This window comes from Anarrhichthys ocellatus, unplaced genomic scaffold (assembly GCF_004355925.1).
Source record: "Anarrhichthys ocellatus isolate YVR2014 unplaced genomic scaffold, GSC_Weel_1.0 scaffold257, whole genome shotgun sequence".
Taxonomy (NCBI): Eukaryota; Metazoa; Chordata; class Actinopteri; order Perciformes; family Anarhichadidae; genus Anarrhichthys; species Anarrhichthys ocellatus.
Window position 1 is genome coordinate 42,768 of NW_022280285.1, and position 15,461 is coordinate 58,228.

General features: G+C 40.6%; 2 protein-coding genes across 2 annotated transcripts in view; both read right to left on the bottom strand.

Moving 5' to 3' along the window:
- Positions 1–4,716: 4,716 nt before the first annotated feature.
- gh1 (growth hormone 1) lies at positions 4,717–6,499 on the bottom strand. Its single transcript, XM_031879401.1, has 6 exons — positions 6,410–6,499; positions 6,151–6,281; positions 5,885–6,001; positions 5,333–5,476; positions 5,104–5,250; positions 4,717–4,996 (listed from the first exon to the last, which is right to left on the bottom strand). The coding sequence occupies exons 1-6, from the start codon at positions 6,417–6,419 to the stop codon at positions 4,934–4,936; spliced, it is 612 nt and encodes a 203-aa protein (XP_031735261.1). The 5' UTR covers positions 6,420–6,499; the 3' UTR covers positions 4,717–4,933.
- Positions 6,500–9,803: 3,304 nt separating this feature from the next.
- Positions 9,804–15,461, bottom strand: part of scn4ab (sodium channel, voltage-gated, type IV, alpha, b) — a 38,540-nt gene continuing 32,882 nt past the window's right edge. The window contains exons 22-29 of the mRNA XM_031879400.1: positions 15,193–15,246; positions 13,314–13,451; positions 13,125–13,229; positions 12,762–13,032; positions 11,906–12,527; positions 11,686–11,830; positions 11,502–11,579; positions 9,804–11,388 (exon numbers count right to left, since the gene is read on the bottom strand). Coding sequence (XP_031735260.1) covers positions 11,044–11,388; positions 11,502–11,579; positions 11,686–11,830; positions 11,906–12,527; positions 12,762–13,032; positions 13,125–13,229; positions 13,314–13,451; positions 15,193–15,246 — 1,758 coding nt within the window. The 3' untranslated portion in view covers positions 9,804–11,043. The remainder of the gene's footprint in view (positions 11,389–11,501; positions 11,580–11,685; positions 11,831–11,905; positions 12,528–12,761; positions 13,033–13,124; positions 13,230–13,313; positions 13,452–15,192; positions 15,247–15,461) is intronic.

A 15,461-nucleotide genomic window follows, 5' to 3' on the forward strand; every position in this document is an offset into this window, starting at 1 on the left:
TATATATATATATATATATAAACATCTGTGATCACCTGGTTACAGATGATCAATGGTTACAGATGATCAATGGTTAGTTAGGTGAACTGAGAGTTTCTATTGATCTTCATTGTGATCAAAGTAATCTCATTATATCCTGTTAAATACGTCACAACAGTGAAGAAAGAATAAAGAATATAAACAGTGTATTGTGGTGACGTCACAGAAATAAAGATATCTATACTCTGATGCTAATGTTGCTCATGCTAACCGGCAGCTAGCTGATGCTAGTTAGCAACTAGAGGCTAATCAGTTGTTGGCTAACTTTAGCTGGACAGCTGAGGTCTAAACTCTTTGACTAACAATAACAACAGAAGCAGTTTATTGTCCTTAACGAACTTTAGAGGTGATTTATATTCAGCTAAACGTCAGTCATTAGCTCCTCTGTTAGCATTTAGCATTAGCGACGCGAATGATACAAAACTCCGTTTGAAATCCAGCTGATTGGTTTCTGCTCATCAACAGAACCGCAGAACTCTTTATAAATACAGTTAATCAATGAATGTGGTTAATTGATTCATTCGGCAAACATACATTCAGTCAGAGATGGTTTGTTTTGGTAGAATATGAAGTTAAATAACTGTATAATCGCGTTTTGACCTCAGCCAGAGGAACCACAGACAAACACGGTAATGTTTGATTATTTAACGTGAACTCAGAGATCAGATGCGAGTTCTCTCTCAGCCGAAGAGACGAGAGGAACAAAGTGAACAACCAGAGGTCACAATAATCATTTTACTCTATTTATTTAGTAACACACAGACACTGAACCCTTAAAGTGACGTCTTTCTAAAGGGGTTCTGGTATGAGCTCAGATATCTGAATTGTAACGAGCTGGTGTTAGAAGGTAACGAGTAGCTAACCCTCGTTAAAGTATGGAACAGAACGGCCTCGTTGTGATGACCCGGGTTAAACACAAAAACACCGATAAAGAGATCGATACAGATAAAGACGAGCAGCTGGAGGCCTGTGGCCGAGAAGAGCACGAGCTCCATAAACACTCGGCTCCACGCTCGTGACAACCAGGTACAGGTGTGTGTTTACCTGCACAGGTTCCTGCAGCACCGTCATTCCGTCTGTCTGCTCTTCTTCGTCTGTTTTCCCTCTTTTCTCCTCTTCCCTTTCTTCACTTTACTCTCCAGGAGGAGCTGCGGCCGAAGATTCGAACTCACCGACCGTTAACAGCCGAACACAACCGAAGGATGCCGAGGCGGAGATGAACGAGTGTCAAACGGAGAGACCCGAAGCTGCAGATGCGCCCCCTGCTGGTGACATCAGAGGTGTAAGATAAAATATGATATGGAGGAGCCGATCTGAGCTCCTTCTGTCGGGTTAGTGTTACTCGGCTTAGTCTTACCTGGTTCCTATAATGTTTCCTATAATATTTCCTATAATGTTTCCTATCAATGTGTCCTATCAATGTTTCCTATAGTGTTTCCTATAGTGTTTCCTATAATGTTTCCTATAATGTTTCCTATAGTGTTTCCTATAATGTTTCCTATAGTGTTTCCTATAGTGTTTCCTATAGTGTTTCCTATAATGTTTCCTACCAATGTTTCGTACCAATGTTTCCTATCAGTGTTTCCTATAATGTTTCCTATAGTGTTTCCTATAATGTTTCCTACCAATGTTTCGTACCAATGTTTCCTATCAGTGTTTCCTATAATGTTTCCTATCAATGTTTCGTACCAATGTTTCCTATCAATGTTTACGATCAATATTTCCTATTAATGTTTCCTATAATGTTTCCTATCAATGTTTACTATAATGTTTCCTACCAATGTTTCCTACCAATGTTTCCTATCAATTTTTCTATCAATGTTCCCCATCAATGTTTCCTATAATGTTCCCTACCAATGTTTCCTACCAATGTTTCCTATCAATGTTTCCTATAATGTTTCCTATCAATGTTTTATATAATGTTTCCTGTCAGTGTTTCCTATAATGTTTCCTATAATGTCTCCTACCAATGTTTCGTACCAATGTTTCCTATCAGTGTTTCCTATAATGTTTCCTACCAATGTTTCCTATCAGTGTTTCCTATGTTTCCTATCAATGTTTCGTACCAATGTTTCCTACAATGTTTCCTATTATGTTCCCTACAATGTTTCCCTACAATGTTTCGTGTCAGTGATTCCTATCAATGTTTCCTATCAATGTTTCCTACATGATTTCCGACAGCTTATTTTAGTTTTTGTCCTCTCTGCAGCTTTAGGACTTTACATTCCTCATCTCTGGAACGATTAATTTATCTTAAACATGAAAAAATATGACAAAGGTTTATTTGACAAATATTAAGTTAAATGTTTGAAGTATGGAGAAATGTCTATGTGATGTATATTATTTACTGTTATTTATTAATGTTGATAATTTATTGTGTTTATTAGCAGTTTGCTATATTTGCCATTAATCTTATATGTTATTCTTTTTTTGTTTTTTACTTATTTGTTTCAAAGTAAATAAATATGAAGACAATAATACCAGATGGTTGTCAGTGTCAGTAGATGACTATGAAAAAAATTGTTAAATCCGAGCAAGGAATTGTGGGTATTATATTGTCTCCTCCTTTCCTTAAGGATCGTCCAGTGTTTCTGTTAGGGCGAACTTTTGAACACAGAGAGAAATCGCCTCCTGCAGCCATGTGCTCTCAATCGCCTCCAAAACACTACAGCAAGTTTAAGTCAAAATCAAATGGATTTATTATCCATACAAACAGAAAAACAGTTACAAACCGAATCACACTATTAATAACAAAACAAACATATATATATATATATAATGAAAGTGAGGCCCCATCCGGGCCACACGACAGACAGTTGTGTCTGCCCCATGGTCAGGAGTTGGTCTGAGGATCTCCTGCAATTCGAAGATCCTTTGTTCCTCCAAAGTTACATCTCTCAGCTCATCGATCAGCTCATTGATTGGCTGAAGTCCAACAAGCCCCTCCTTGGCTCTTGACCTGTTGACACCTCTAACACCTCACACAGCCACTTTCGCCCAACCCCCGCTCTCAGTACATTCCTTAACCTGATGACACAGACACTCAAACACACTCCTTGGTTTAAAACTTCCGAAGTAAATATACTGTTTCACATAACATCCATAATTAGGAGTGCTTTAAAACTTAAATTCCTCACATTTCCTAAGCTAAAGGAGATAAGAAAGGCAGCATTGAAGCACCTTTCCTTTCACTCCATTAGGAACCCAATGAGCAAACGGCATCACATGATGTCATCCAACAATACTTTCCCCATAGACTTAGAATGGGAAAGATCATTTGATGTGAATGAACTTCCTGTATGAACACTTGAATATCTCTTATTTAAATTATCAGCTCCTAAGAAAGAACGACCGGGTTTAGAGGAACATCTGGCTCATTTTACACTCTGGAGTCAAACTGTCTTGTTTTTAAGTCTCTGAGCATCTTTCATAGGAATCAATGGGGAGCTGCCTCAAGGCATCACCCAGTTTCACAAAGAAACAAAGATAATATTCACTTTTTCACTATTTCCTCATTCTAAAATGTTATCCACATTTTAAAGCTGATATTACATTTTTTTTTCATTTTCAAATTAATTGAGTCTCAATAAAAAGTATATAACCGTAAATACTGTTGTCCAGTTCAGCTGATATCTTTATTCTTGTTTTTTTTTCTTGAGTTATTGAAAAGGTCTAAAATTACTCATTCAATCTGTACTTGTGTAGATACCCTGAAGGACAGCTGGTGCTAGCTTTGGTGCTATGAAAGGATGCTAGCTCTGGTGCTATGGAGGACACTAGCTCTGGTGCTATGGAGGATACTAGCTCTGGTGCTATGGAGGATGCTAGCTCTGGTGCTATGGAGGATGCTAGCTCTGGTGCTATGGAGGATACCAATTCTGGTGTTATGGAGGATACTAGCTCTGGTGCTATGGAGGATACTAGCTCTGGTGATATGGAGGATACTAGCTCTGGTGCTATGGAGGATACTAGCTCTGGCAATATGGAGGATACTAGCTCTGGTGATATGGAGGATACTAGCTCTGGCGATATGGAGGATACTAGCTCTGGTGATATGGAGGATACTAGCTCTGGTGATATGGAGGATACCAATTCTGGTGCTATGGAGGATACTAGCTCTGGTGCTATGGAGGATACTAGCTCTGGTGCTATGGAGGATACTAGCTCTGGCGATATGGAGGATACTAGCTCTGGYGATATGGAGGATGCTAGCTCTGGTGATATGGAGGATGCTAGCTCTGGTGATATGGAGGATGCTAGCTCTGGTGATATGGAGGATACTAGCTCTGGCGATATGGAGGATACTAGCTCTGGTGATATGGAGGATACTAGCTCTGGTGCTATGGAGGATACTAGCTCTGGTGCTATGAAAGGATGCTAGCTCTGGTGCTTTGGAGGATGCTAGCTCTGGTGTTATGGAGGATGCTAGCTCTGGTGCTATTAATATTACCTATTACTTCATGCTTATTACAGGGACCTGAATGTTTTTAGTGGTGTTTGTCATGAGGAGGAACTGTTCCCTCTTTAAAGTGCAGTTTAATTATCATGAGGAAAAACAACCACATAAACCTGAAGACACATGAAAAAGATACCGTGAACATCAGTGAGTTTACGAGTCATCGACACGCATCTGAATGCAACAAAACACTTTATTTCACATGCTGATGGTATGACATCACTTCCTGTTTACAACTGTCAATATAATAACATCAGAAAACATTTCATCATCAGCACAGAGACACTCAATCTGCATCAACAAACCACTGAACTGAGGCCAACACTAATGCTAATGCTAACGCTTGTTAACAGAGTGATATGACATGGAGGCTGAGCTACAAAAAACACAGGATTACATTATCCACAAGGGGTGTGGCCTCACAGTAGAGAGGCGGGGCTACAGGGTGCAGTTGGCTTCTGGAGAGAGTCGACATTTAGCCACCGTCAGGTAGGTCTCCACCTGTAAACACAAACTTCATCTTTATTACATCATTATGACATCATTATCATCATCATTACATCATCATGACATCATCATCATGACACCAAACCTCCCCTCTTCCTCACCTTGTGCATGTCTTTCTTGAAACAGGCCAGTAGTTCGTAGGTTCTTCTCAGCGACTCGTCAGCTCCCAGACTTTGATAGTAGTTTCCATACGGAGCCAGCTGGAGGGCGGAGCTATCAGGGAAGAGCTCTGCTCCATCCTGATTGGCCTGCAGGGTCAGGTGGTTAGTCATACTGGTACACTGTTTTCATTAGATTAGTGTTCACGATATCATTTATGTGTGTTCTTACCTTGATCAGCAGCAGGATTCCCGTCTTCAGTTCGGACAGTTTGGGGGAAATCTGGATTCTAGGAGCAGAACCTCCAGACAGGGAAAGACTGGGAAACTCCCAAGACTCAACCAATCGATAGGAGATAGATAACAGCTTCAACACCTAGAACCAATCAGATGATAGGAGATAGATAACAGCTCCAAAAGGGAATCAATGTCAAAATAAACAACTTCTCAGCAGAGATAAACATGTTTAAAGTTTGGTAGAAAAACGGCTAGCTAATATCTTCGTTCATAACTGCTTAAATTAAGTCTTAGTCTGACACAAGTATAGTGCAGTATTGTGTAGTAGTATAGTGCAGTATTAGTGCTGTAATGTGTAGCAAAGTGCAGTTTAGTGTAGTATAGTATAGTGCAGTATAGTGTAGTATAGTATAGTATAGTGCAGTGTAGTATAGTATAGTGCAGTGCAGTATTGTGTAGTATTGTGCAGTATTGTGCAATATAGTGTAGTGCAGTGCAGTATAGTGTAGTATATTATAGTACAGTGTAGTAGTGATAGTACTCTCACAGAGCTGCGTTGGGTCTCATGCTTGTCGATTGGGGTGATGATGTAATCAGAGTTGCAGAAATCTTGCAGGAAGATTTTGTTGAGTTGACGTTGCTCCTCGGTTTGCAGAGAACTCTCCTAACAAACACAAATACACCCAGTAATACCCCCAGTAAGACACACAGTAATACACAGTAATACACACAGTAGTACACACAGTAATACACACAGTAATACACACAGTAATGGTTCATATTTCCGTCTCTGTTGAGCTGCTGTTGACTTACAAAGTCGGAGAAGAGTCTCTGAGCGAGCAGGTGGAGGTGTTGAACTCTGCCAACAGCGATGGAGAACAGACGGCCGTCTGTGATTGGCTGAGAGGAGACGCCAAGACACACCACCGACAGCAGGAGGACAACTGAGAGACAGACAGGTAAGAGACAGACAGGTGAGACTTATAATAAAGTAAAAGAAAACATTACAAAATAAAAGAAAATGAGTTCTGTCTCAACAGCTCTATTCAAACCACTGATCTTCATGTCTTACCTCGGTCCATGGCTGGTCTGGGATCAGTTCTGGTTCAGGTTCTGCTAAATTTGATCTAAGGTCAGTTGTTCTGTGTGTTCTGTTTTCAGCTCAGAGTTTAGTGGTTTTATAGAAGAAAACTTGATGATTATATTCATCAACAGAAACATGAAACGAACAAACAACACTATGTGTGTGGGTGTGTGTTGACCTCTAATAACATTAACGCCCTAATAATAATATTTATTGAACATGAAAAACTGGGTGGTGACGTTCAATTGATTTTAAGGTGAAAATATTTCAATATGAAGAAAAAGTCAAAGTGACGTTACAAGGAAACTAAATAATAATAATAATAATAATTATTATTATAATAATAATAATTACAATATTCTTTATATTATTATTATTATTATATATTTTATGAATGGAAATCAAGATGTTTTTTGTAAGGGTTAAGTCAAAAAGAGGCCGAAATGATCGTGGAGCTACCAGAAAAAAACTATTCACATACTGGTTCTAATTTTCTGAAACAATGTTAAAAAAAAAAAAGAAATGTCCCTGAAAATGAAATAGCAGTTGCTACTGAGAGTAATACCTGAAGGACTGAGAGTAATAATAATAAAATCTCAGAGTGCTCAGAGTAATACCTGAAGGACTGAGAGTAATACCTGAAGGACTGAGAGTAATCCCTGAAGGACTGAGAGTAATACTTGAAGGACTGAGAGTAATCCCTGAAGGACTGAGAGTAATCCCTGAAGGACTGAGAGTAATCCCTGAAGGACTGAGAGTAATACCTGAAGGACTGAGAGATGAAAAAGTACAATACAGTACATTAGAAATCAGACGAAATTGATAAAGTACAATGGAGCACAGTGAGTACAGTAGAGATCAGTAGAGTACAATAGAGATTGTGTTATTTAAGAGGAATCATTTCAGTATTATATATATTATAAGTTCTTTATGTCAGCTGATTTACAGAAACTAGTTGCTGATGTAAACATATAAAAATGTTCTGTCCTTTCAGAAAACAAAGTCAGATGTTTGATGTTTTTGTCCTCAGAGATGTGAATTTATTCACAGGTGTCACTGATCTGAGGTCAGACATTCAGCAGAGAGGAGTGACATCACACTGGAAACTGAGTTTATTCAACGCTCCGTGAAACTGATCCGACCAGAGAGAGTTCAGCTCAGATACATGAAACAGGAGAAGTGACACAACAAAGATAACAGTTTCATCTTGTTATCCTCGTTCACGAACAGCTCGATAACAAAACAGCTCGTTAAATAACAGTTTGTTAACAGACAGCTCGTTACCTAACAGCTTGTTGATAAACAGCTCGTTAACAAACATCTTGTGAACAAACATTTAGTTAACAAACAGTTTATTATAAAAGTGTTTCTGTATAAATGTGTACACGTATAAATGTGTACAGGTATGAATCTGTTCAGGAATACAGGTGTACAGGTATGAATGTGTTTAGGCATAAAGGTGTACAGGTATAAAGGTGTACGGGTATAAAGGTGTACAGGTACAAAAATGTTTAGGTATTAAGGTTTACAGGTATAAAAGTGTACAGGTATGAAGGTGTTATGTCACAGCTCTGCCCCTTCTCTCCTGTCTCTTTATTTCTCACCCACCTCACTCACCTATCAGCTCATTCAGTGCACTTGTCAGCCTCCCTCATGATCAGCCTAACTCCCTTCACCTGCCTCTATCCAGCCACTATTTAAACTCCTGTCTCTCAGTCACTCCTTGCCAGATCATTGCCATGTCTACCCGCCCGTTTGGCTCGTCTTGTTCCCGGTTTCCCCGTCTGCCTGCCCTGCCTCGTCCTGCTGGATTTCCCCCCTCATCTCGTCTCGTCCGTGGATTCCCTGTTGTGTTCCTGTAAGTTTCCTGTTCTGATTTCATTATTCATTAAATACCTGCTTCACTCTACTTCTGGTCTTGTCTGCCTTTGAGTCCTCCACCACACCCCGTGACAGTTTAGGTATAAAGGTGTACAGGTATAAATTTAGTTAGGTATAAAGGTGCACAGGTATTAAAATGTTTAGGTATTAAGTGTAGCCCACCTTCTCAATTCCAATTTTAGTTCAGGATCTTCAGAATATACCTGTTGCATGAGAGGTGAATTGGAGAGGGTCTATGAAATTATAGAATTTAGGAATGTGCCTACAATAGCTAAATTTAAACGAATATACTCTGACTAAGGTGCAGAGAGACCTGGTTATCTTAATACAGCTATACTGTCCTGTGCGTTCAAACTCCCATGCATTCATATGTAGCCCTGTTTAGCCCTTACTTGCTACATTGACATACATCACTTCAACAAATTAATATTTAAACAATCAACATTTATTATAACATCAACATTGTGACCCACAGAAAAATACAATATAACACACAATACTGATACCCAAAGATGTGATAGTCAGTGTGACGGTACCAGGATGTTGGCGCGCTTGTTGGAGCTCAGTTGAAATCCTGAAGGAACATTTGTGGTGTACTCACTGTTCCTCGGCTACCCAGAGAGCGGCACGTCTAGTCTCCACAGATCCAACATCTTAGCTAATAGACTCAACAATTCAGACTTGATGTCTTAACCTTGCAAACAGGCTACTGCTTTGAAATCGTCTTTTGCTCCATCAGTTGAAATCACGAGCAGAAAACTACCATGAAAACAGCCCACTTTATTCCTCTTCAGAGCCGCAACGTTACTCCACGAACATCCGTGTTGATCCCTCGACGGACTGTCCTGTCAGCCTTTGCGTCTCCCCGAAAGAAAAACTCACCTCTAAAGTTAGAGCGTCGTGTTAAACAACTTCTATATTATCCTTTCAGTTCTCCTCGGTGCATTAACATTGTCTAGTTTCTGAAGTTAAAACAGTGCCCTCCGTCATTCCTCTCGACTCCCCTTTGTCCACTTCCCGCTTTCCGGTCCTTAGTCCCGCCCCTCTAACAACCTGGCAGGCCACCAAAAACTCCCATCAGACTCTTCTGATTGGCTGGCAACACAACGACACCTGACCAACCAATACAAGGACACGGGAGGTTCAAGGGCAACTCGAACCGTAGCACACATAAGCACTTCTCCAAACCATGAACACAAATGCAAAAGTACTGTTTTACAGACATTTAAAAAAAAGACATGTAAACAAATTAGCAGGGTGCTACATAAGGTTTACAGGTATAAAGTTGTACTGGTATAAAAGTGTTTTGTTATAAAGGTGTGCACGCTCAAACATTCAGAATCGACCAATCGGCAGGATGATAACACACCCATCCATTAAGTTTAGTTTTTTTATTAACGACAAGCCACAGTTTGACAGTTAGTCTCCAATTGAATTATTTAAAGAAAGAAAAGATGGACAAAGATTACTGCACAGATTAATACAAATAAATATTATAATAAACACTGAAATTCCACAAATAATACATGAAATAGTAAAGAAATAAAAAAAAAAATCAAAGTAAAGAGAACAGAAAAGAAGTCTGCAGCTTAATTCAATCATTAATGGTCAATATTTATTATTTCAACTTTTCTCAACGTACATCCTTGATCTGATACGAAGTATCGATCTGATACCAGTGCATCATAATTCATCTCTATGTAACAACGGCATTCATTCAAGATTCTGACCAAAAACTACATTTTAAAAGATTCAATTTGAACACATGACAATAACGTTATTAACCCTCGCCCAATCCTCAATTTTATTAAATGGACTTTGAACGCCTCATAATGTAACTCAACGGAACCCCCATTAACAGCTGTTAGCTTCATTATTTAGCCAATCAGGACTGTGCTGCTAGCAGCTAACGGCTAACGCTAACTAGCTCTTCTCCCGATTTCAACACAGATCTGTTTTTCACAATGTAGCATAATCAAAGTAAACAAAAGCTTGCAGGTCTGTATTTCCTGCAGGAGAAACGTCATAGACAACAGTTACATGATGTCATCGTCATAAGGAAGTACTTCTGTCTTCACTGTCACGTCCGTGTATGGCGGGGGCCTCACTTACTGATCTTTCAGTTTTATTTCAGACTGCAGCAGAAGGTTCACAAAATGTAGCTTGATTCTGAAAATGTAGATACACTACTACCAACACTGATAACATCATCACTGTTACTAATAACCTCAAGTTGACCTCAAACCTCAAAGTGTAGGTAGCACTTTATTTCTACTAGATTATGATATATTTCAGATGATTAACGGATCATCTTTGATCTAATTTGTTTGTTATATTATGATGAAGTACATGTTAAGCTAATAATTATATTTTAAAGACCATATTTCAGTTACCTTTAATGGAAATAATTTGGCGTGATTTGAAGGCTGACTTTATGATTTAAACAAGATGTTGTAATCTCGTTCTTTCTTTGGGTAGAACCATAGCAATCAGAAGCAATCACCTTCCAACCAACGTCTTGGATAAATAAACGGCACAAGTGATTGTAACCTTGTTTCCTGGTGGTGTGTGGCTCCAGTTTGAACATTAAATCCGTAACAAACACAGTGATAACACATTTGGTGAAGAGCCATCTATTGTTCAGGATCCGTCATCAGTTTTTATAGAAGCTAACAGAGAGATTAGTCCACTGCTCCTCCAACGAAGGAAAACGGGAAGAAACAGGAGACACGTGGTAAACATCAGACAATAGACTCCCTCAGGTTCTCATCCAGCAGGAAGTTGGAGGTGTTGAGAGGAGGAGCAGCGTGGAGTAGAAAGTCTCTCTGAAGCTCCACCCGGGTGGGTGAGACGGGCTCCTCTGTGTCCTTGCTGTCTCCGTACAGCTGACTGATGCGTTTACAGAGAAGTCCTTCTGTCTCAGGTGACAGCTCGTCTCGCCGTCCCTCCGTCTTCTCTCTGTATTTGTAGGAGGCCAATCTGACCGTCCGCTTTAGGAGGTGTTTCCTGTACACTCTCTGGATCACCGTCGCTGCCACCTCTTCCTGTTTCCTCCGCAGAGTGCTGCAGATTGGTTCATATGACACCTGTAGGTAACAATGGTTATCTGTGACTTCAGTATACTTTGATAAAGGAAACAATATCCGACCCTTTTAGAATATGACAATCGTTCAAACTGTCTAAAATAACAGAGTGAAACCTTGGAGGGATTGTTGGCCATGAACTTCTCCTCCATGCTGGCTTTGAGAGCGTCCATCTCTCCTGAATCACCCAAAACCTACACACATATAATACTAATAATGTGATTTAATATAACACAACATCCAACGAGACAAAACATGAAATAATGTAACATGACATAACATGTGAGCAGGTCATCTGACCTGTGCAGTGAGAGCCAGCAGGATGTCCAAACAGTGGATCTTGTCTCCAGGAACCAGAGGCAAATCCATGTGGATCAGTTTAATGGTGTTTGGTTTGGAGATCCTCAGAGGATCCTTCAGAGTGTCGCAGAAATCTGACAGCTTACTGTGGAACACAGGAGAGTCTATCAGAGCTCCGTAGAGTCCGATTAGGATCCATCACTACCAGTTGAAGACTCACCTGTACTGAATGAATTGAGAAGCATCGGGGTCAAACTTCTCCCAGGTTTCATAGAACATCTCAAAGTCGTCCTCACACAGTGGGTCAGCGCTCTCCTCTGTAGCCACGTTGAAGTTCTCCAGGATGATGGCGATGTACATGTTGACCACCACTAGAAAGGACATGATGATGTAGGTGGTGAAGAAGACGATGCCCAATGCCGGGCTGCCACAGTCCCCCCTCACCATGGATCCGGGGTTCTCTCTGTCGGGGTCGCAGTCCGGCGGTGTGTTCATGATGGGGTTCAGCAGACCGTCCCATCCGGCTGACGTGGTGATCATAAACAAACAGATCATGCTGTTCCCAAATGTCTCAAAGTTAAACATGTCGTCGATCGTGGCCTCCTTCCTCACGTACGCAAAGTTAGACATGCCGAAGATGGAGAATATAAACATGATTAGGAAGAGGAGGAGGCCGATGTTGAAGAGGGCAGGAAGTGACATCATCAAGGCGAACAGCAGCGTCCGGATCCCCTTGGCTCCACGAATGAGACGAAGGACTCGGCCGATTCTAGCCAATCGGATTACACGGAAGAGCGTGGGAGAAACAAAATATTTCTCAATGATGTCAGCAAGGAGGAGGCCTGAAGGGAACGAAGTAAGGAAACGAGACAAAATGTTTTTCTTCTGGGTTAAAGAGAACATGGTCGCTTCATCTCTGATCATATTTAATACCCCATAAATTACACCAAAACTTTAAGACATTTAAAGACATTTGTTGGCCTTAAATGTAAATAGAAGACACTTCGAGACAGCAATGAATGATGACATCACTTGATGAGACAATGACATCACCAGACACCGATTCACTGACTCACCTACAATAGACAGGATGACAACAACAAAGTCAAAGATGTTCCAGCCAACAGCAAAGTAGTGCTGCCGCAGAGCGATCATCTTCAGAGAGCACTCCGTGGTGAAGACCACGATGAAGACCAGGTTGACCCAGTACAGGATCATCTCTTTGTCCTCGCTCTGCTCGTCCGTCTCCACCATCATGGTCACCATGTTGAGGCAGATTAACACCATGATGAAGATGTCGAAGAGCTGAGTCGTCACCAGGTCAAAAACCAGAGCCTGGAACTTGTTCTGGTGAGACGAAGAGACAAGAAACAGAAGACGGACTGAAAGCTTTTCACACCTGGATTTAACGAAGTCTGGCAGGAAGGACCTGGACTGACCTCCGGCCGTGGAACCGGTTTCTGAGGTTTCTTAGAGCCCAGTTTCTTCATGGCATTGTAATATTTCTTCTGCTCCTCTGTCATGAAAAGATCTGTTCCTCCCAAGTAAAGACAACAGAACAGAGGAACAGATTAATGTCTGTTATCAGACATCAGAGTTTAAAATAAGGTCAGTGAGTAGAAACATATCTTTGATTTCTGCTGGTTGAAGTTGTCGATGATGACTCCAATGAAGAGGTTCAGGGTGAAGAAGGAGCCGAATATGATGAAGATGACAAAGTAGAGGTACATGTACAAATTGGCCTCGTACAGCGGCTGGAACTCCACCTACACAAGGTATAGTAATCATGGTAACCATGGTAACTAGAGTCAAGTCACTATGAAGGTAGTTTTGTTCCTGTACCTGTTATACCAGCATCTGTACCACTAAAGTACCTGTTAGTACTAGCACAAGTAGTACCGGGATCAGTATTAGTACTTTTATCACTATCATTAGGAGTACCTGTTATTATCAGTACTAGTACCGGTATTAGTACTTGTTCATGTATCAGCGTCAGGTCCAGTATTAGTATCAGTATTAGTACTAGTATTAGTATCAGTGCCAGGTGTAGTATAAGTAACAGTATTAGTTAGTGGTGTAACGGATCACGGATCAATCCGTGATCCGTTCGGATCAGCCCTCACGGTTCGGATCACTTGTGAACCGCGGATCAATTGAGTATTTATTTTCTATTTTTTTTTTTACAGTTTAATCATCACTGCGTGTAATAATGTTTTACTTCTGCTGTTCCTTTTCAAGTAACATGTCCCCGAATATCAATGCAGAGTGTCAGTGAACAGATATAAAGCAGTAGTGTGTTCATGTGAACAGAGCAGGTTAGAAGCATTTAACGGTGAAAGTCATGGCGAGCAGAGGAACTTGAGAAGCCCCCGGCGTCATTTAAGTGGCAAGTTTGGGAGCATTTTGTCTTCCCTGTAACTTATGACGGATAAGGGTGATGGACGAAACCATTACGGTATGTAGGCGTTATTTAAAGAGAAAGACACACGACACCGGCAATACATCGGCATGTCCACACATATGAAGAGACCATCCCATCTGTCAGTGACGGGGGACACTCCGGTGTGGAAAACAAAGGATTTCAAAATCTGGTTAAAATGCTTGAGCCACGCTACGAAATCCACTCACGCACCCACTTCAGTATGAAGCTTGTTCCAGGCCTCTATGAAAAGGAAAAGACTGTGACTGCTTTCACCACGGCGGAGTGGAGATTCATAGTCCGGTGCTGCAGACACGCCCCCTCTGTGACAGACACACACCTGGGGCAGGTGCTGACAGAAGCAGCAGAGTGGAAGCTAGACGGGCCCAATAGCAATATCACAGTCACCACAGAAAGGTCTCCCTTCACTCCAGACAATGGAGATATTCTCATCTTTTTGAAAATAATGTCACAGTAATGGTAAACATTATTGTGTATTTGAATGACATAACCTGACAGGAAGTAAACATAGACCCAAGTTGTTGCCGAGCAGTTCAGTTCAGTTGAAACAGTGGAAGCTAGCTCACAGGCTGTTTCTTTCTTTGAGTATTGATCAAAGGACGAGGGTATCAACATACCTCATGTTGCACTTAAACTTAACAGAATTGAGTATATTTGAATGTTTTATTTATTTCATTTTGTTTCAAATTGGACATCTTCAATATTTTTGTTTTTATGTAAGATTATAGCCCAAAGTTCTTTTCTTTAAGTGTTCTTGAAGTTCTTTAATTAATAAATGGAAAGCAAAGTTATATTTGTCTGCTCCCCTTTACTTTGTTGATCCAGAAAATGATCCGAACCGTGACTCAAGAACCGTGATCCGAACCGAACCGTGAGGTTTGTGATCCGTTGCACCCCTAGTATTAGTACTAGTATTAGTATCAGCGCCAGGTCCAGTATAAGTATTAGTACTCGTATCAGGGTCCAGTATTAGTACTAGTATTAGTATCAGTGCCAGGTCCAGTATTAGTATCAGTACTAGTACTAGTAGGAGTGTACATAGTAAAACTACTGGACGGTGCACTGACGTCTCTGGAGTCCACGGCTGCGTACATGATGTCCATCCAGCCCTTAAATGTGGCCTGAAAGAGAAACATTGAGTTCAGCTTTAATCAGACATCTGGATGTAAAACATCTGGTCATCTGCAAAGAGTGAAACTAGAAACAACCGGAAAACACCAGTGAACTCAGATTCAAACAGCTGTCATGACTATTATGAGTATGGATATGGCTGTGATGTTATAGTGATGTATAAGCTGTTATAGGGTTGTTGAGTATGGATATGACTGGTGTTATA